General features: G+C 43.9%; 2 protein-coding genes across 3 annotated transcripts; one reads left to right on the forward strand and one right to left on the reverse strand.

Annotated features, from left to right (window-relative positions):
* Positions 1–221: 221 nt before the first annotated feature.
* On the forward strand, positions 222–11,952 carry eif5b (eukaryotic translation initiation factor 5B). Of its 2 annotated transcripts, XM_080493140.1 has the most exons (26): positions 222–314; positions 2,269–2,376; positions 2,453–2,672; positions 3,254–3,737; positions 3,822–3,961; positions 4,035–4,112; positions 4,207–4,357; positions 4,968–5,060; positions 5,130–5,216; positions 5,302–5,364; positions 5,456–5,733; positions 5,804–5,911; positions 6,001–6,111; positions 6,193–6,260; positions 6,528–6,669; positions 6,759–6,890; positions 7,502–7,684; positions 7,757–7,918; positions 8,508–8,639; positions 8,730–8,861; positions 8,953–9,029; positions 9,816–9,980; positions 10,225–10,363; positions 10,462–10,623; positions 11,081–11,205; positions 11,488–11,952. In XM_080493140.1, the coding sequence occupies exons 1-25, from the start codon at positions 280–282 to the stop codon at positions 11,186–11,188; spliced, it is 3,558 nt and encodes a 1,185-aa protein (XP_080349266.1). In that variant the 5' UTR covers positions 222–279; the 3' UTR covers positions 11,189–11,205; positions 11,488–11,952. The 2 variants fall into 2 exon arrangements, with proteins under 2 accessions (XP_080349266.1, XP_080349265.1); XM_080493139.1 differs by lacking the exon at positions 11,488–11,952 and having other exon boundaries at positions 11,081–11,332.
* A 674-nt stretch (positions 11,953–12,626) lies between these two features.
* bco1l (beta-carotene oxygenase 1, like) lies at positions 12,627–18,347 on the reverse strand. Its single transcript, XM_080492680.1, has 11 exons — positions 18,109–18,347; positions 17,061–17,189; positions 16,846–16,975; positions 16,486–16,633; positions 16,254–16,401; positions 14,919–15,139; positions 14,514–14,780; positions 14,338–14,443; positions 14,167–14,261; positions 13,258–13,369; positions 12,627–13,183 (listed from the first exon to the last, which is right to left on the reverse strand). Exons 1-11 carry the CDS (start codon positions 18,239–18,241, stop codon positions 13,014–13,016), a joined length of 1,659 nt encoding a protein of 552 aa, XP_080348806.1. The 5' UTR covers positions 18,242–18,347; the 3' UTR covers positions 12,627–13,013.
* Positions 18,348–19,372: the final 1,025 nt, after the last annotated feature.

Here is a 19,372-nt window from a genome sequence, read left to right on the forward strand (position 1 = left end):
TATTCAATCGGGGGTATATTTGTAGTTCCTTAGGAATTAATTTTGTAATTAGAATGAGCTGAGGACTGAAAACGATGCTTCGTAGAATTTTAGAGGATTTCAAGTCTTATTTAGGGTAAAATTAAATAGCTTTGTTTTAGAGTTTCGCGTGGGAAATATTGTCCAACTTTGGGACGGCGTGAGCCCTCCTGTCGGCGCGTCGGGGGATAGACGGTCTTTGAGCGCCGTGGTGTGCGTCGGTCGGCAGAGAGCGAAACACCGGAGCACCGTAGCGGCAAGATGGGCAAGAAACAGAAGAAATCCGGGGACGACAGGTAGGAGGAGCACCGGCCACCCCCGCGTCCCACCGGGCTTCACCGGTACCGAGCCTGGGGAGAACTTTCCGTCCTCGGTAAAACTCGAAAAGCGGCTCGTTTTCGCCTCTGCTCCCGCTCCTAGCTTTAGCGGCTAGCAGATGCTAACCACGCGTCGGCGGACGTGAGGGGGAGCGGGTGAGGGTTTATCAGGCTTTCGGAAGTCCAGCTGTCCGCAGAGAGCCGAACCGAGCCGGGTCCGGTCGTATCGGGCTGGTGGTGGTACGGTCGGGCCGGGTCTGAGGTACTCCGCTCCGGGCTCGCTGGAGCTAACGTGTCGCTGCTAGCTCCATCCCGTCAGCGTTACCCACCGTTTGGAGAGCAGAGGTGAGCTGCCAGCTCGCGCTCTGACCCCGGGTGTGTCCAGGTGTGTCTTCCAGCTGTTTCCAGCTGTGGAAGCCTCCGCTCAGGAGCAGGCCTCTGTCGGGCTCAGGTGTGTCTCTCCACCTGTGACTGTCAAACAAGTAAACATGAAGTCTGCAGCTGGTGGTTGTGTAAAGCGCTTTTTGGCGATTTGCGCTGTTTACTGATTGTGCAAGTAGTGTAAAGTCATCGTGCGAACATGTGCATTGCAGCATCCTGGAAGATATTCAGTGTAGTTACTATTTATGTAGGATATAGTCTCCATTCCCAAAACGCGCAAGATAGTTTCCAGTGATTATTTACCATAAAATTATCTGAAAATCTAGTACTTGTTCTTACAAATATCTTGAAATGACCTTAAAAGGTTCCAAAACTGTTTGGATTCTCGTCCGAACGCTTCATTAAAGTCGTAAATGGTCATTAAAGAACTTTTAAAGTCCTTGAAAAATCATGAAACGTAATAATAGGAATATTTGTTATTACTGTGGCCATGTGTTTATAGTAAATGTTGTTTATATTTGCTGTTATTATGGCCTGAGCAGAGCTGGGCGAGACTCTATTGGAATGTAAGAGATTATTAATATTATTATATGACTTTGTTTTTCTGCTGCACGAACTGCTGCATTTTTGACGGCCTAAATGCAGACAAAGCTTTGTGAAAATTTGCACATGTCAGAAATTCAAAATCCTGTGGCTCACACAGAAACCTTTTCTGTTGCTGGCAGGCTGCGCTGTCTGAATGTGAATGGATATGGCGAACCATCAGATTTTGGGGGGGCTACCATGATCACCTTTGACTTTTGCTGAAGAATTTTCATACCCTTTCATTGGGAAGGACTGTTGCATTGTAATTAATGTTTAATTGTTTTAAACATTGACGTGGATGGTAAAACTCTTCAACTTGCCTTTAAACTCCTTCAATTTTGAGCCACCACAGGTTTGCCATACTTTAATCTAGAGACTTCATTTAGCTTTTAACACGTTGCCACATCTGTCCATGATTCAGGCGACATTCTCAGTCGGAGTTCCACAAGGAGCGAGGACCTGTTAAGGCTGCTTGCAGCTTTATTTTTTTTGCTTTGACATTTTTTTCCCCACTTTGTTTCCATGTCTGACCTTTGTTGTTGTTTTGTTTGAATGTTTTGTGTCTTTTTAATGACGGTTTGTGATTTGTGTAGTATGCTTTTCTCTTTATAAAAGTTTTCTTTTGTGAATTTACCTTTTTATATAATTTTTGTTCTTCCATGAATAGTTTCTATATTGGTGTCTTTCCTGGTCACCGTTTCCTGTGTTTCGGTTGCTTCACGCTGATGTTGTGTTTGTGTAGATGATGAAGTGTGTTCAGGGCTTGATGATCAGAGTTTACCGTCGATCTCACCTGAAAATGACTCGTTGCTCGTTCACACTCTGGGAGTAATTCTACTCGCCGCACCTCGGGGGCCTGATGGGAAGTCAATAGAAATGTGGCGTCAGCAGATAGCTTCATATTGTTCACAGACACAGATGGTGTGTGTTTAGTTAATGTGCCTTTCTCTTTCTGGCCTGTGGACAGTGCCAAAGATGACATTGATGCTCTGGCGGCGGAGATCGAAGGCGCTGGAGCCTCCAAGGAGCCCAAAGGAAAGAAGAATAAGAAAGGAGCCAAAAAAGACGACTTTGAGTATGACTGCACCTCCTCATCACCTCCTCCTCGTGTTGTTCTTCTTTAATCTAACTGTTTGTTTCCCGTATCGCAGCGAGGACGACATCCTGAAGGAGCTGGAGGAGCTTTCGATAGAGACGCAGGGAGGCAAGGCCAAAAAATCTGAGGGCAGCGAAGAAGCAGACAATGTCCCAGAGCCTCCGCGACCAGAGAAGAAGAAGACCAGGAAGGGCAAGAAGGGCAGAGGCGACCCCGAGGAAGGGGGGGATAGTGATGGCCAAGAGGACATGGAGAAGAACGAAGAGCAGAAGAAGGTGAACATTCACGAGGTTTCATTAATTATAATCCATTGGCGCTCCACTTGTAACACTTATCGATTTCTCTAAACTAGTTGTCTGACTTTCTTCAAACATTTTTTTTCTTTCTATTTTTTCTTTTATATCTTAACTTTTCAAGGAAATGACATTAGTCTGTGTGTGTCCAGTGACTTGTAAAAATATTCATCAAGATAAAAATTGTTCATAAAATTCAGATTCTTGGGATTTTTCTTGAAATATTCAGAATTTTAAAAATCTTTCATCTTCCTATGAAAGAAAATATATATTTTAAATTGAGTAAATGTAAATAAAAATCCTAACTTCAAATAAAATGTTCAATCTGATTTTCCCCAAAACTGTTTTACTTTTTTACTGTTTTACCTAAAATGTTCAGATTTTAAAGCTTCTCATAAAATGTCAATTCTATGTTAAATATTTGACTTTTAGGTTTTCAAGTATTAAAAACCTGCTCCCTTCCCATGAAATATACTTACTCTTTAAAATTTTCTTTCACGTTTGAACTTTCCTCCCTGTATGTTTTAATCTGAAATGTTCCGGTGATGTTTCCTCCCCCTCAGGCGCCTCCTGCTGCGCCTCTCTCCGACTCCGACGATGACAGTGGCTCGCGCTCTCGCCTCAAAAGCAAAGCAGGAAAAATGGGAGGTAAAAAAGCTCCTGCATCAGACGAAGAGGAGGAAGGTGACCAGGATGTAGGCAGAGGAGGAGTGAAGGAGGCAGACTCTGACGAGGAGGAGTTGTCCTCCTGGAGGGACAAGAAGAAAAAGAGCAAGGCGAAGGCAGCGAAGAATGAGAGCGAGGGCGAAGAGGAGGAGGAGGAAGACGGAGGAGGGTTCAAGATGAAGACGGCGGCACAGAAGAAAGCAGAGAAAAAGGAGCGCGACAAAAAGAAAAAGGAGGAGGAGAGGATGAAGATGAAGAAGCTGAAGGAAAAGGAGGCTGCTGCCACGGCAGAGACCCAAAAAGAGCCAGAGAAGAAGACAACGATGGAGGCCACGCCCACTCAGGCAGACGAGGAGGAGGGGGCGGAGCCAGCGGTCGAAGGTCAGAAACATCTACTTATTCAATAAATCCTCTCTGCTCCTCGCAGGAAGTCGTGTGTGTTGACTTCCTGTTTGTGTTCTGCAGAGGAAGCCGAGGGGGAGAAGAAGAAGAAGGATAAGAAGAAGAAGAAGGGGGAGAAGGAGGAGAAGGAGAAGGAGAAGAAGAAGGGACCCAGCAAAGCCACTGTAAAGGCCATGCAGGAGGCTCTGGCCAGGATGAAAGAGGTGCGGCATTGTGGGTAATGTAGTTCGGTGGTGTGAGACGTGAGGCGTTTGTGACGTGTGAGTTTGTCTGCAGGAGGAGGAGCGGGCCAAAAAGGAGGAGGAGGAGCGCATCAAGAGGGAGGAGGAGCTGGAGAAGCAGCGGCAGGAGCAGGTCGGCCACCCAACAGAACCTCCTCTTCACCTTCAGCCTCACAGCGCGCTCATCACCTCGCTCCACTCATCGCCTCGCTCCTCTCATCCCTCAGGAACGGCTGGAGCAGGAGCGCAGGGAGAAGAAGAAGCAGAAGGAGAAGGAGAGGAAGGAGCGGCTGAAGAAGGAGGGGAAGCCGCTGACCAAAGCTCAGAGAGAATCTCGAGCTCGGGCCGAGATCACGTTGAGGGAGCTGCAGGCGAAGGGTCAGTCAGTCGTTTCACTTCAGGAGCAAATACAAACCGCTGAAGGACGGCAGAATACCCAGAATTAAGACTTTGTCTTGGTTTCAGTGACAGAAATGGAGAGTATATCATTACAAAATCAGTTCTTTCGATATAATTTAAAGAAAGCTTTTACTATAACGCAAATGGTTATTAAACAGTTACAACTTCATCAGAGACTGTTGAGTCTTCCTACTCAATATTCAGCTTTTTCAATTTTTCCATAAACCTGCTCTCTCGACTGTTTTAAAAGTGATCCAACAAAAAAAGTGACAACTTTTTACAGCGTTTTGAATTTGAATGTTTAGATTTTCAAGGATCACAACTTTCCTAAAAGCTACAACTTTTCTGAATTGTCCCATCTGGTCTAAAGAGTTCTGAAAGTTGTGCTATTTTACTGTAAATCAATAAGTTGGCTTTTATAAATGTGTCCTGGCTTTTCTGAAAGCATCCTCACATTTAAATTTTGTTGCGATACATAATTTCATACATTTTATCAATAAAGTGTCTTAACTTGTTGAAACTTGATTTTTACAACGTAACGTGTCACTTGTGTGTGTGTGTGTGTGTGTGTGTGTGTGTGTGTGTGTAGGGATTGAAGTGCCATCGAAAGACTCTATGCCAAAGAAGAAGCCGGTTTATGGCAACAGGAACAGGAAGAAGACGACTGCTCAAACTCCCGAAGGTATCGGCCCTCGGATTATCTTTCCTCTAACACCAACAAGGTCATTGCTAACATGGATTCTTCTTACAGAAACCTCCGAGGTCACCTCGCCGGCCTCGGAGACGCCAGAGCCTGTTGCCATGGAAACAGAGGTGGAGGCACCACCTGTGGAGCCAGGTGCGGAGGACAGAAAAACAGGGTTGGGAGGAGGAGTGTGAAGGGGGATTAATGTGTGTGTGTGTGTGTGTGTGTGTGCGCGCAGAAGTGAAGCCTGATGCAGCCGTCGATGACTGGGAGGCCATTGCCAGCGGCGATGAGGAGAAAGGTGAGGGGCAGAGGACAGTAACGGGCCGCTGCAGGGACAAAACATGGGCGCTGCAGTGTGTAGGTGTTAACACTCTGTCTGTGTGTGTCAGAGCTGAAAAAAGTCCACATTGAGGTGAAGGAGGAGACCTCCGCTCCACCTCACGGCGCCGCCAGCGACGAGGAGGACGAGGAAGAAGAGGAGGATGAGGATGATGAAGATGAGGAGGAAGAGAGCGAGGAGGAAGAGACAGCGACTCCGACACCGACACCGGTGGCCGCTACAGGGAAGAGGAAGCCAGTGAGCGAGGAGGAGAGCAGTGAGAGTGACGATGATGACGGGAGGACGAAGGAGGAGCGGCTGTACGACCGGGCCAGGAAGAGGATAGAGGTGAGGAGGATGGAGTGAGAGCTCGTCTCATCTCGGCCCGTCTCTGACAGCATCCTTTGCCTTTCTCTAGAAACGCAAAGCGGAGAACTTGAAGAACATTGACGTGGACAGACTGAGGGCGCCTGTGGTGTGTGTGCTGGGACACGTCGACACAGGAAAGACAAAGATCCTCGACAAGGTGAAGCGTAACCAGCTGTTTACTGCCACGTTCCCACAGTTTACCAAAGCTGTACCAGCTGTTTACTACCTTTGTTTGTCTGTTTCTAGCTTCGACACACCCACGTTCAGGACGGGGAGGCCGGAGGAATCACGCAGCAGATCGGAGCCACAAACGTCCCAAAAGAGACGATCGAGGAGCAGATCAAGATGGTCAAAAATGTATGACGTCTCACTCCGAGTCTGGTTTCTGTCAGGTTCTGGTTCAGTTCTTGTTTAATAATGCAAGTGCCCTTTGTGCAGTTTGACAAGGAAAACGTGAGGATCCCCGGCATGCTGATCATCGACACTCCCGGACACGAGTCCTTCAGGTAACTGCAGGAGAGAACATCGTCAGTCCATCGGTGACCCGCACGTCTGCCTGTCGTTAACCCGTGTGTGTGTGTGTGTGTGTGTGTGTGTGTGTGTGTGTGTGTGTGTGTGTGTGTGTGTGTGTGTGTGTGTGTGTGTGTGTGTGTGTGTGTGTGTGTGTGTGTGTGTGTGTGTGTGTGTGTGTGTGTGTGTGTGTGTGTGTGTGTGTGTGTGTGTGTGTGTGTGTGTGTGTGTGTGTGTGTGTGTGTGTGTGTGTGTGTGTGCAGTAACCTGAGGAACAGAGGAAGCTCTCTGTGCGACATCGCCATCCTGGTGGTGGACATCATGCACGGCCTGGAGCCTCAGACGCTGGAGTCCATCAACCTGCTGAAGGAGAAGAAGTGTCCCTTCATCGTCGCCCTCAACAAGGTCCCACAGCTGCTCGCTGCCACCCTTCTCCTCGGTTTCTTCACCTTCTCCTTGTTCAACCGTGTTTTTAATTGTGATAAACCAAACAGATCGACCGTCTGTACGACTGGAAGAGGAGTCCGGAAACGGATGTGGTGGTCACGCTGAAGAAGCAGAAGAAGAACACGAAGGACGAGTTTGACGAGAGAGCCAAGGCCATCATTGTGGAGTTTGCTCAGCAGGTAATGATCATAACACATCTGTAATTTTCTTTAATTGCTCACATATGGCTAAAAAAAGTTTTCGTACACCCACGTAATGATATAACTTAATTATTCCTCATTATGACATGACACTTTTTCTTTTCTTCCTCCACTGTACTCACTGCCTTTATTTTGTTTTCTCATCGAAGCCACATTAAACGAAATCATCTGCCAATGATCAGTTCAAGGGCTGAACTGTCAGCAGCTTCATTTACCCTTAAAATTTTACTTCCCGTCAGTCTCATGTAAAATATTTGTGGGTTTACTCATTGTTGAGAAATATCTTTATTCAATTCCAACATTGTCGGGGTTGTAAAAGTACTAAAAACTTGAATTTGTTTTGAAAATGTATCAGTATGTTTCTAATGTAATTGAACTATACATGAAAGATCCCACAACATACACTATTACACAGTATTATAGAGACAAAATGACATTATCAACATTAATTTTGTGCGACTAACAATACTGGTGGCTTTAGGATTGAGCCCTGAGGAACACCACTTACAGGAATTGTGCTTCACATGGAGGCTTCAACCTCCACTTTAACTGCTCGTAACTTAATTATTGTTTTGCCTCTGATTCCATAGGGTCTAAATGCCGCCTTGTTCCACGAGAATAAAGACCCCCGAACGTTTGTGTCGCTGGTTCCTACCTCGGCCCACAGTGGCGACGGGATGGGAAACCTCATCGCTCTATTGGTGGAGCTCACTCAGACCATGTTAGCACGTCGGCTAGCACACTGTGAAGAGCTGCGAGCTCAGGTTATGGAGGTGAGAAGATTTAGCTTTTCCCTCTCCGGTGTTACGATTCCTGCGCCGGTCTTGATGATGTCCTGGTTTCAGGTGAAAGCTCTGCCCGGGATGGGAACCACGATAGACGTCATCCTGATTAACGGGTGCCTGAGGGAGGGGCAGACCATCATTGTGCCCGGTGTGGACGGACCAATCGTGACGCAGATCAGAGGGTTACTGCTGCCGCCCCCTCTGAAGGAGCTCAGAGTCAAGGTAAGACCAACTGGGGGGGTGGGGGGGAGCTTCCTGTGTGGTCCCAGCATAGAGCCTTGAGGAACACCTCTAGGATTTAGTATTGTTTTGAGAAAACAAAATGGAAAAAAGCAAAAATGTGATGCTTTAGTTTGTTGTACAGAACATGTGACATATTTGATCTTCTCTGCCACTTTTAAGTGACTAAATAATCTTTAAGTGTCTAATGGGATGTTTTCAACAAGTCATGTCTGATTAAGTAAAAGTGGAATCACTAAGTGTTACAGAATTCCCATAAGGTATTTCTGAAGTTCTGACATGCAGTAGAAAAAGTTAGTAAATAAGTGTTTGGAAAAAAAATTCTTTGTCCTCGAAGACGGAAAGTGGGCCCAGCATATAACCTTGAGGGACGCCAATCGTCCCTCTTTAAACATCGAAGATGTTGTTTTTTAATTAAAAGAACTCGTCCATCTCTGGCTTCACAAGAAGATTGTGGTTTTTTTTTTGTCATACATTATATTAAACATGACATTTTTTGGAAGAGCTTTGGTTTGCAGGTCCAAACCGTCACTCTTGTTAAGTGTCCTTTCTGATTGATTTGGTTGTGCAGAGCCAGTATGAGAAGCACAAGGAGGTGTCGACCTCTCAGGGCGTGAAGATTCTAGGTAAAGACCTGGAGAAGACGTTGGCAGGGCTCCCCCTGCTGGTCGCTCACAAAGAGGACGAGATTCCAGTTCTGAGGGTAAGACACTTGCCACTGTGGATACACAGGTATCATGAATATGGGTCTGAAACCTGATGAAAACTGACTGGTTACTTTTTATTTTGTCAGGACGACCTTGTGCGAGAGCTCAAACAGACGCTGAGCTGCATCAAACTGGAGGAGAAAGGGGTTTACGTCCAGGCGTCCACGTTGGGCTCTCTGGAGGCGCTGCTTGAATTCCTCCGCACCTCCAAAGTCGCGGTGAGTATCTGCGTGTTTATTTCTTTGTGAAAACAAGTGATAAAAGTAAAGCTGCAGAGTTTCTAACCTTTGACCTCTGCCCTCTTTGCAGTATGCGGGGATCAACATTGGTCCGGTTCATAAGAGAGATGTGATGAAGGCGTCCGCCATGCTGGAGCACGACCCCCAGTACGTAATGTTAACATCTCAGCACAACGAACACACAAAGAACCAGTAAAATTACTTAATGTCACATTAATTTCATGTCATATTTTTAGTCAAATGTGACTTTCCGGGCCACGAGGGCTCATCGGGCTGGCGCTTATCTCCGGTTTCTGTAGTGTGAAGTGGGTGAGAGTTTATAACTCCCTCTGGTCCATCGCAGGCTGAGTAGACTGGAGCAATGTCAGGCAAAGTGCCTTGCTCAAGGACACATCACAGTAGAAAGGGCAGAGATCTAACTCACAACCTTCAGGTTTCGAGTCAGACACACTAACCACTTTTTTAGTAATCATGCCTTTTTAAGACTCCCCTTTAAAAAATAGTCATAGTTTTGAAAAACCTCAGTGGACCCAGCTTCAAGCTTTGAGGAACACCTGTTGACTTAGCATCTTCACTTACTTTGAATATATCTGGGTAAATGTATGAATGAACTATCAATTTTAAAACAGAACGCACACAAAAAGACCAAATGCCAAAAATAAAAGGTTTGTCTTGAGTTTCTGTGAATCCAGCATGAAACCTTGAGGAACAACACCAGCATCTCAAACACTCTCGCCTTCAATGCTTCTGTTTTTTTAATGTTTGATTTTATTTACATTTACACAAAGAAGTGAAATTTACTCAAGCAGTCACTGAATAAGAAGGGGGGTGGGGGGTGGAGTGTACCCATCATCTCTTCTTGAGAAAAATCTCAGAAAGGTTTTCCTGAAGTCAATTTTTCCAAACTGTTGACGGGTGTCGTTGTGTCTGCAGGTTTGCGGTGATCTTGGCGTTCGACGTGAAGGTGGAGCGGGAGAGTCAGGAGATGGCCGACAGCTTGGGAGTGCGGATCTTCTCAGCTGAAATCATTTACCACCTTTTCGACGCTTTCACCAAATACCGAGAGGACTACAAGAAGGCCAAACAGGACGAGTTCAAGTAGGGAAACTCTTCCATTCCTCTGTCAGGGTTACAAGAGCTGAGGGCAGGACAGTGTTTTGTCCATTTTATTGTTTAATGTGGACTCGGTGGTCCAGAACTGTCCCTTCGGTTTAATTACAGTGGGTTTGTAGATGATCAGAACCTTGACAGCAGCTTTGGTGCCCAGTTGTATTTTCTCTGATTTAGAGTCATTCACAGAATCAAATTGTGCATTTAACTTCTTTTTTCTTTCTTTCTTCAGGCATATAGCTGTGTTTCCCGTGAAGCTGAAGATCCTTCCTCACTATATCTTTAACTCCAGAGACCCCATCGTGATGGGGGTCACGGTGGAGGCGGGGCTGCTGAAGCAGGGCACGCCGCTCTGCGTCCCGAGCAAAGGGGTGAGGAAAACTCTCGCAACGCTTTAACCCTCAGGTTTCACAAAACTCCCTAAATTAAACCAGGACCTCGTCTCGCTTTGTGCGTTCGTCCCCCTCAGTTTGTGGACATCGGCGTGGTCACCAGCATCGAGATGAACCACAAGTCCGTCGACTCCGCCAAGAAGGGCCAGGAGATCTGCGTGAAGATCGAGCCCATTCCCGGGGAGTCGCCCAAGATGTACGGACGCCACTTCGAGGCGACCGACATAATTGTCAGCAAGGTGAGTGAGGAGCGGCATGCGGTTCATCTGAATTTAACGAGAACGCCACTTCAAGCGGAAGAAAAGAGCGGATTCAGAGTCAGGAAGGAGATTTAGGAAGAGGAGGCAGATGTGGAGGAGCAGAAGAAGAAAGCAAAAACAGGGAAAGGTAGGAAAGAAGAAGTTTTTGTATCTTTAAGAGCCGATGAAATTGTCTTGTGCATTTCATGTTATGTTGTTAGGTCACATGTCCTCTCAGATTTGACAGCAGCAATGTAATTAGGCACGTTATGTCAGGTGAGTTTATAATTTATATATTTCCATATGTAAGTATATACACCTTAAATGCAAGTACATCAGCATATTTTGTGGTCCTCAACAAAGATCCATCAAGAGGGGTAAAAGTTGTGCCCATTAAAAGAGTGCAGGGGGAGAGAGGAGCATTTTTATGGAGCAGGCGCTGTCATTTCTTTTTCAGATTACGCGGGCGTCCATCGACGCCCTGAAGAACTGGTTCAGGGACGAGATGCAGAAGTCGGACTGGCAGCTCATCATGGAGCTGAAGAAGACCTTTGAGATCATCTGAGGGCGCCAAACGCCCGCGTACGATAACACACACCTCCTCCTCCTCCTCCTCCACCGTACGGGTTACGTCGACCACGGAGGGTCAAAAAAAATAAAAACAAAAAAAACCAGAGAACAGACGTGAACGTGTTTTTCTGTGAGAAACGAGGCGTTTTTTCCACTGTTGTAAACAGTGATAGTTTAGACACATTTCACAGTATTTCCAACGTGCCTGTTCTTCAGCATCTGCGTTGTGGTATTATCATCATTTCTTCTTCTTCTCTGCTCTGATCTGTTGCCTGCTGCTGCTTCCTGTCTCAGGCTCCGCCCCCTCCTTTGCCCAGACTGAGGCCAGTGAGCTTGGCGAGTTTTTTCCACGAGCAGGTGACACAGTCGTGTCGAGCAGCGTCTGCTCGCCGGGACGAGATGGATATTCCACTTTTTGTCTTTGGAAGTGGCGGCAAGGGCGAATTTAGACTTTGAGGAGGTGTGTGTGTGTGTGTGTGTGTGTGTGTGTGTGTGTGTGTGTGTGTGTGTGTGTGTGTGTGTGTGTGTGTGTGTGTGTGTGTGTGTGTGTGTGTGTGTGTGTGTGTGTGTGTGTGTGTGTGTGTGTGTGTGTGTGTGTGTGTGTGTGTGTGTGTGTGTGTGTGTGTGTGTGTGTGTGTGTGTGTGTGTGTGTGTGTGTGTGTGTGTGTGTGAGAGAGACTGAGTGAAAAAGAATGATGGAGGAGATTTAACCTGTTTTTGCTGCAACTGCTGATGTAATAAACTCCCATGATTCTGACGACGCATGCTGAGTTTTTACTTCAGTCCTTCAACATTCGGATCGGTGATATTTATTTAAAACATTTAAATAATTACAAAGATTTTATGAAAAAAATGTTTTACTTTTTCTAAAAAGAATGAATCATTTAAAAACAATTAAAAAATCTATTACTGAAATTGGATAATAATCAAATTCTTATTTAAAAATGGAACAATTGTTTGCTTGTAATCTCACTTGAGAAAACTTAAAAATTCCAAACATTTTTAATAGTATGGCTTTAAATGGAAATACTTTTACACCAGATGCCACAAATGGAATAAAATTAAATTTGTGAACCAAACCACATCTACTGCACTTTTGAAAATTGGCCAAACCGCAATGAGGTCATGCAGTTACGACAGCTGCTGGCTTGGGGGCGCTCTTTCTCTAAACAACCACCGATAATGAATGAAATGAAGAGAATCTTTGAACTTTTGATGCAGATCGTATCTAATCTAATCTCAATAATTCCGTTTGAGAAGCGTCAGACAGTATTCACAGTGTTCACCTTTTTCAACATTTCATGTCGCAGCCTTATTCCATAAAAAGCTGTAACAATAACACAATGTGGAAAAAGTGAAGCACTGAATGCTTTCTGGATGCACTGTACCACTGTACATGTGGAAAGAGGAAAAACTGCAGTGAAACACAAAAGCCAAAGAGAAAACCTCAAAAAAACTTTAATAAATTACATGAACTCGACTCAAACAAAGTCTTGGACTTGGACTCGATGCATTTTGGCCGTGTGTGTGTTGCTTGAAAGTGCCTGCAAATATTTCAATATTAAACAATATCAATAGTTGCTTTATAAATTGAAACAGTTTTTGATTGCAAAGAGTTGGATTTGATTGTATATTTTATCCAAAAACAGCATTTAAAAACTCTTCACTCCAAATAAGCAGTTATTCATTAATCTTGCAACTTTTTTCCTGGAAAATATGTTACAGGACGCCAGGGGAATTTTTCAGTGTTTGAATGTGAATGAAATGATACCATGGGGACAAAACGGTGCCAAGGATAATCCTTCCACTGGAATGACTTGTCAGTGTCCCGGTGGTGAAGCCGCAGCAGGGATAAAGAGTCCGTGCAGATCCATGTGGACGGGGGCCGGGATGGAGGCTCGCGCCGTCTCCTCCATGGTCTTAGCATTCAGGACCAGCATGAACGGGGATATGTTGGGATCCGGGGAAACGACGGATGACAGGATGACTCCTGGAGGATGACAAGCACAAAGTCAGTACAGGAGAGGAAGTGTTTGTTGTCTGGAGTACGGAGTCGGTCCTTACCGTCGTCTTCCTCCACGGCTCCTGGAGAGGCCACAAACACCGGTTCTGAGGGAAAGCAGTTCTCTTGGTGCCACTCGATGTGTTTTCTGGTCACAATGTCAAACTTGGCGATCTGTGGAAGGAAAGAGCAAGTTTGATTTCAGACAAGTCGGAGCAGCTTCACACGAGGTGAAACAGAACCTAGAAACCATCTGCCAAGACCACAACCGACTTAGAACCCGGCCTGACACCCTAAGAAAATAACACTCAAACCAATGGAACCAATTTGAGAGCCAACAGGTTGTAACTTAGATCAGTCAGTCAACCACCCAGTGGAATCAATGTCCCAGTGAAGGAAATTTGACAACAAATCAAACACATTTTCCTCGAATTGGAAAAAGCCTGCTGCCAATTCAAATCTACCTTTCAACCAAACTGAATAATTTGTTAAATAATGGGTCTGCAAGCCCATTGGGAATAATCCAATGGTACCAATTTGCTCCCTAATGGAATCAGTTTGTCACCCATTGGGAGCACTATTACTCTCTGAGAATGGTGTTTAACATCCAGAGACGCAATTTTTCGTGCAGTGGAAGTAATCCAGAGCATCAAACTGCAACCCAATGGTGCTGTAGTGGCGAATATCACAGAACTGCTTCATACCTTCCACGTCCATGCATTTTAATTGAGTATCATTGCACTTTGTACTATTCAAGTTTCAAAATTCAACTTGTATTCAATCCATATAGACAGCTACAAGACCAATAGTGAACCAAACAAGGAATCCATCCTCTCTTTGTGTTTGGACCAGTTGGTCCACCCAATAGTTGCTGAGATTTCCAGTCTCTTCCATCACCTGATGGAATAATATAATTGCTTGCTTCAGCTTATTAATGATTTGAAGATGTTTTGGTGTTCGAGTTGTTTCACCTTGTTGGGATGCAGCGTCCACTCAAGCCTGGAACCGTAGAAGTATCTGTACTTCTTGGTGTTGAAGTTGTAGTTGATGCCCGGCAGCTCCAAACCTGCGGAAGCATTGGACTCGTGAGGTCAGGACGATATGACAACGTCAGTCAGACGGATGGACTGAGGATTATGAACCTTCAAATAGTACGTCAGGGGTGCAGTAGACTGTTCCGTCCTCTTGGACCACTGCCCGGGCTGTTGTGTCCATCAGAGTTACCATGTTAGACCCTCTGGGAGAGTCCTGGAGAGCAGACATGACCTATTAGCTGATGGAATGAAAACTCAAGAGGGCTTTGTCGTCTGATTTGTACCTTGTGGACGTCGAGCGGCACCACGAATCTCTTGCATACTGGCAGAGAGAAGGCCTTGTTGGACTGGATGAAGCCCTCAGTCTCTTGCGTCATGTTCTCGATGTAGAACATGTTGTAGAGGTTGCTGTTCTTGTAACAGATGAGGTCGAACACCAGGTGGCCTTTGTCCTCATAGGCGTTGATGTGGTGGAAAACCACCAGGGCATCGCCATAGAAACGGGTATGGACTGCTTTCCCCGTCTTTCTGTTGATGATGTGAAAGAGCGTCTGTGAAGAAATAACGCACCATCATGATTTTATATATATATATATATATACATATGAGTTTATTCTGTTATGTGTACTATTTATTTTATTTTCATAACTTTATTGAAGTGTAACCAAAACCAAAGTGTGAGCACTCACAATGTCGTTCTCGTCGTACTTGAGGCAGCTGCCCCAGTTGACCCCTCGGAGGTAGGCGGTGGCCAACCTCACAATGTCGAGTTTGAAGGGCTGCTCCACGAACACGATGTAGTTCTCCGTCATGCCAAAGCTGTGGAAGTAGCTGGGAAACAGCGTGGAGCGGAAGGGAATCGAACACACCTGCTGCACCTTCTTTAATGCCAGCATTTTATTTTCTTTATCTGAAACAGAGCATCACTCTTAGTACAAGTTTGTTGCCGTTTGATTTTCAAGTAAACTCTGCACAGGAAGTATTGAACATAATCAAAACATTGCAGCAGCGGACACACTGACAACGGTGTAGTCAATATGCCAGGCCACGGGAGGGCGCTGTTGCTTTTTCTTGTAATGAAACCACACAGACGTGTACAGAGAACAAAAATTTGTATAGACTGATGAGGCGAGTGAGGTGAGTCTCAACTGTAAAACTACCAATATTGAATATTGACAATAAAACTAGAATACGGACCCCGAGTCACACCACTATGAGAGCCGCCATGTTTGTTGACTGGCGCATGAGGATTAGGTATGATGAAACGTTGTCGTGTAAACGGGTATTAGCTGACAAGAGATCAGAAGGAAGTAGATTACTTCCAGCTGTACTCTGTCCAAGTGTTTAACTCACTTATCTCTAGAAAAGTCGATAACCAACAACCTTACAGCTAAAACTTGGTCTTGAACCTTGATACTTCATACTAGGAAAACATGATCCTTACATTACATTTTCTTAGAACTTTTTAAGTGTGAGAAGAACAGGAAGCAGCTTTTTTTTTTTTTTTTTTGACAATAATCTAAGAATAAAACCTTTCCCAATGTAATCCTAAAAACATAAATTATGGCTATCGTCAAATCCTTTCCCCCATATTCTGAAATTTGCTTTGCATTATTGTTGTTACATAAAATTGTCAACAGCTAAACATCAAAACCAAAAGTTTTTTCATTGTAGAATCAAGGATAATGTTCACCTCATATCTGAAAACAGGTCAAATTTGACCTCGTCTCAATTGAAATCCAAAGAAACTATGATTTATTTTCATGCTGTGATTATTGCAGTGACTATAAACGCAGGAAGACGTTCAGGACATCAACAAGTACCCCAATAAATCAATTAGATTTGATGGTCCAATAACATCCACGCATTAAGTAACTCATTACACAGACGGTACAAGTGGACCTAGTTTAGTTACTCATTACCTTTTAAACCATAAAACAATTACATTGCATTAGTCAAAAAGTGAAAAGTCATCCTCCACTATTTGCTTCTCCAAATGTTAAGAACCAACAACCAAAGATTACCTGATGCGTTCGCCGGGACTTTAAAGATGACATATTTTGGTCGACCAAGGCCCATAATGGCTGTCCCCATGTTGTAGGTGTTTCCCTCCTCGTCATAGTGCGGGTGAGCTGTTGCCAAGTTCAGGGCGATGTGGTTCCGATAGTTCACCTGCAAACAAATGAAAAAGTTGAACGTCGACTCATGTCGGGACGGTTTCAGGTGGTTTTCAGGTGCCGGTGCAGACAAATGTACCCTGCCAATGGTGTCCAGGTTGTTTGGGTCGATCTGGTTCATGTAGTTGACTTCGGAGGAAGCGTAGTAGTCCTGACCGTAACGAATGATGTTTATCAGATTGTTGTCGGTGAAGTCAGGGATGATGTTACTGAGGTGTGTGAATGCTCTGGCCAAAGAAACAAAGAAGTGATTTTTATTCACAAACTGCTGAAAGAAGTCTGTATTTTCTCATCCCAACAAATCTGTATTGTGTTATCTTCTATGAGATAAGATCAATCCAAGACTCTCTGGATTCAGAATGAGGAACCGCTTTCGATAGACTGAAGCAGAACTTGCCGGTGCTATAGCGTATGTTAAAGCATCCTGGATGTTCTCTACCTGGAGAAAATGTTCCTGCAGGGGTCTGGGTAGATCATGGTCCCAAACTCGGACACAACAATCTTGTCTGCCTTGATGTTCCTCTTGAAAGTCTCGCTCTTCAGGAATTTGCTCCTGTACGTCACCTCCCCTGAAAGATCACCATATCGGATGTTAGCACCATCGCTCTCTAAAGATGAAAAACAAAAACCTCTGTGTCTCTGTTACAGTCTGACCGTCTTTGAAGGTGAAGCTGTGGATGAGCGACAAGCCATCGAACCAGTGGTTGTACCGCTGGCTGCCCACAGAGAAAAGACCTGGTCCATTCCTGAGCAGCGTCCCCTGCAGCCACGACGGGACGGCTCCTGCAGGACAGAGGTAAACAAACACCAACACATGGCTGTGAGGTCCGGAAACAAACATGAGCTTCATTTTGCTCACGCCATCGAAACGTCCTGAACTGCAAATGGACTTTTTTTTTCCCCCATTTGAAATGTTATCAGGAAAAATGGGTCAAACGCACTTGGAAACATTTAATCGTTACAAAGTCAAGTACCTGTACAAAAATGTTTCTTGTTTTCAGATTGTAAAACTAACGATCAGTCAAAAGAATAGATGAATAAATGATTAAAAATGCATTATAGTACAAAAATAGACAAAATGCTGAAATAAACTAAGCAAAGAACAAAATTTAAACCCAACAAATATGAGTAAACATCATTTGAAATAAAATATAATACAACTATATTTGATTTTCTTTGAAACACAGAAAAATAAAAGTAATCAAACTGAACTTAAATACCTCAATAAATAAAATGCAAATGGAGATACATACATAAAAAAATCATTTATAATTACAATAAAATTCAGGATGATACTTACATTTAAAATTGAACAATTATGAATTTATTTTTTTTAAAATTAAGCTTAAACAACAAAAAGGTGAAAAAAAAATTATGAATTACTTATTACAGTTATACTGTCTAATAGAGATTAAAAAAATTGGAAATTATACTTGGAAAAATGGTATAAAAACAGAGACAATTACCAACAAAGAAAAACATCTATCCATCCTCTCTGTGTTGTGTTTTGCAGTTCACAAAGGATTGACTGGTATTGATCCCAGAACCTTCTCACTACTTGGCAATAATTTACCCTACATACTGTACAATCATATGAATATAGCCCAAAACAAGTAAATGACTAAAAAGAAGAGGAAACTAAAAAAACAAAAAGGACACAAATGTCCCTCAGTACGATTGTTCATCACTGCGTCCCGCTCACCTTTCACCTGGGCGCTCACCGGCTCCGGAGTTTCAGTCCCATTTTTGGCGAATATCGACTGCATGTCTTTTCCTGTGTGCGTCCTCCCAGAGTGTACTGCTCCGCCTTTAGCCCCCCTTGCCCGTCTGAACATTGTGGCACTAAAAGTGGAGAACTTTATGTGGTCTCAACTGGTCTACGTTCCTCCCTTCTGGGTCCCAGAATACTGGCAACCTGCTGTGTTACATAATCCTGCTGCTGTGGACTTCACTCAGCTTATCACAATCAAACCCCCGGCTGTCAGTTTGCACGCTTCCCTCGCACAATCACACACACGTCGCCTGAAAAAAAAACTACTTTTGTGAGATTTTCTTTCTCCATTGTTCCCCCCCATTGTTTAACTCTATTGTTCAATAATGCGTCATGTTTTCATGTGTCTGTGCTTTAAACCTGAAGGACTCAGGCACAAAGAACAGTCAACTTAATCTTTAAATCCTAATCGTCAAACATCTCTTTATCTCAACAAATGATAAGATGCAGGACACAGCAACATTAATTTTTATTATTACTTATCTAAATGCGAATGACTGTTAGACTCTATAAATGCACCCATAACTTAGTTTTATATCAGTCTTGATTAGCACTTAAAAAAAGGCTCTGAAGAAATTTCAATCATATAACAATGCATTTGTTGTTTCAACTGAAGTTAAAGTCTTAGCGCTGTTGCTTTTTTACAGTTTTATTGAAAATCACAGCTGAAAAACAGTGCTGTTCTTCACATTACTGTTAAATTTAATTTGTCTCCCTTTGGTGAACCTGTGATTATTATCATGACTGAGTGTGCAGATGTGCCAGTGTCAGCAGCTGAACTTAAGACTCTATCTCCACCTGTATAATTGGCTAAATCGGTTAATTGCTTTACAGCCTCTTCTATTTGAACGTGTTTCCATGTCTAAGTTCAGGCCAACATGGGGATTGTTCAGCACACAGACTAAAAGATTTCACACTAACTGATGAATAGATATGAGAGAGTAAAACCCCTGCAGGGTGACTGGAACCTTCTCTATCTGACAACTTATAATATACTTTTAGATTTCATACCCTCTTTAAAGTTTGATATCGACATATTTCAATTATATAACGACACATAAATATTTATTGTTTACTCAGCCAAACTGAATATGTGACAGTTTTCACTTCCTGTTGCTGCAGAAATATAGTTTTACTCCAGTACTTCTACTTGAATTTGAGGTATGAAAACTTAATTAGAGCATTTAGGCTCCTG

Source organism: Lipophrys pholis (assembly GCF_963383615.2).
Source record: "Lipophrys pholis genome assembly, chromosome: 23".
NCBI lineage: Eukaryota > Metazoa > Chordata > Actinopteri > Blenniiformes > Blenniidae > Lipophrys > Lipophrys pholis.

Bases quoted from the DNA above. Each gene is read 5' to 3' on its own strand.
- eif5b (XM_080493140.1), top strand. From the start codon at position 280: ATGGGCAAGAAACAGAAGAAATCCGGGGACGACAG. The intron at 5,365-5,455 runs GTGAGGGGCAGA...TGTGTGTGTCAG, and splicing joins CAGCGGCGATGAGGAGAAAG to AGCTGAAAAAAGTCCACATT. The intron at 5,734-5,803 runs GTGAGGAGGATG...GCCTTTCTCTAG, and splicing joins GGGCCAGGAAGAGGATAGAG to AAACGCAAAGCGGAGAACTT.
- bco1l (XM_080492680.1), bottom strand. From the start codon at position 18,241: ATGTTCAGACGGGCAAGGGGGGCTAAAGGCGGAGCAGTACACTCTGGG. The intron at 16,634-16,845 runs GTAGAGAACATC...TTCTTTGGCCAG, and splicing joins TGCAGGAACATTTTCTCCAG to AGCATTCACACACCTCAGTA. The intron at 14,781-14,918 runs GTGAGTGCTCAC...ATTTCTTCACAG, and splicing joins AGTACGACGAGAACGACATT to ACGCTCTTTCACATCATCAA.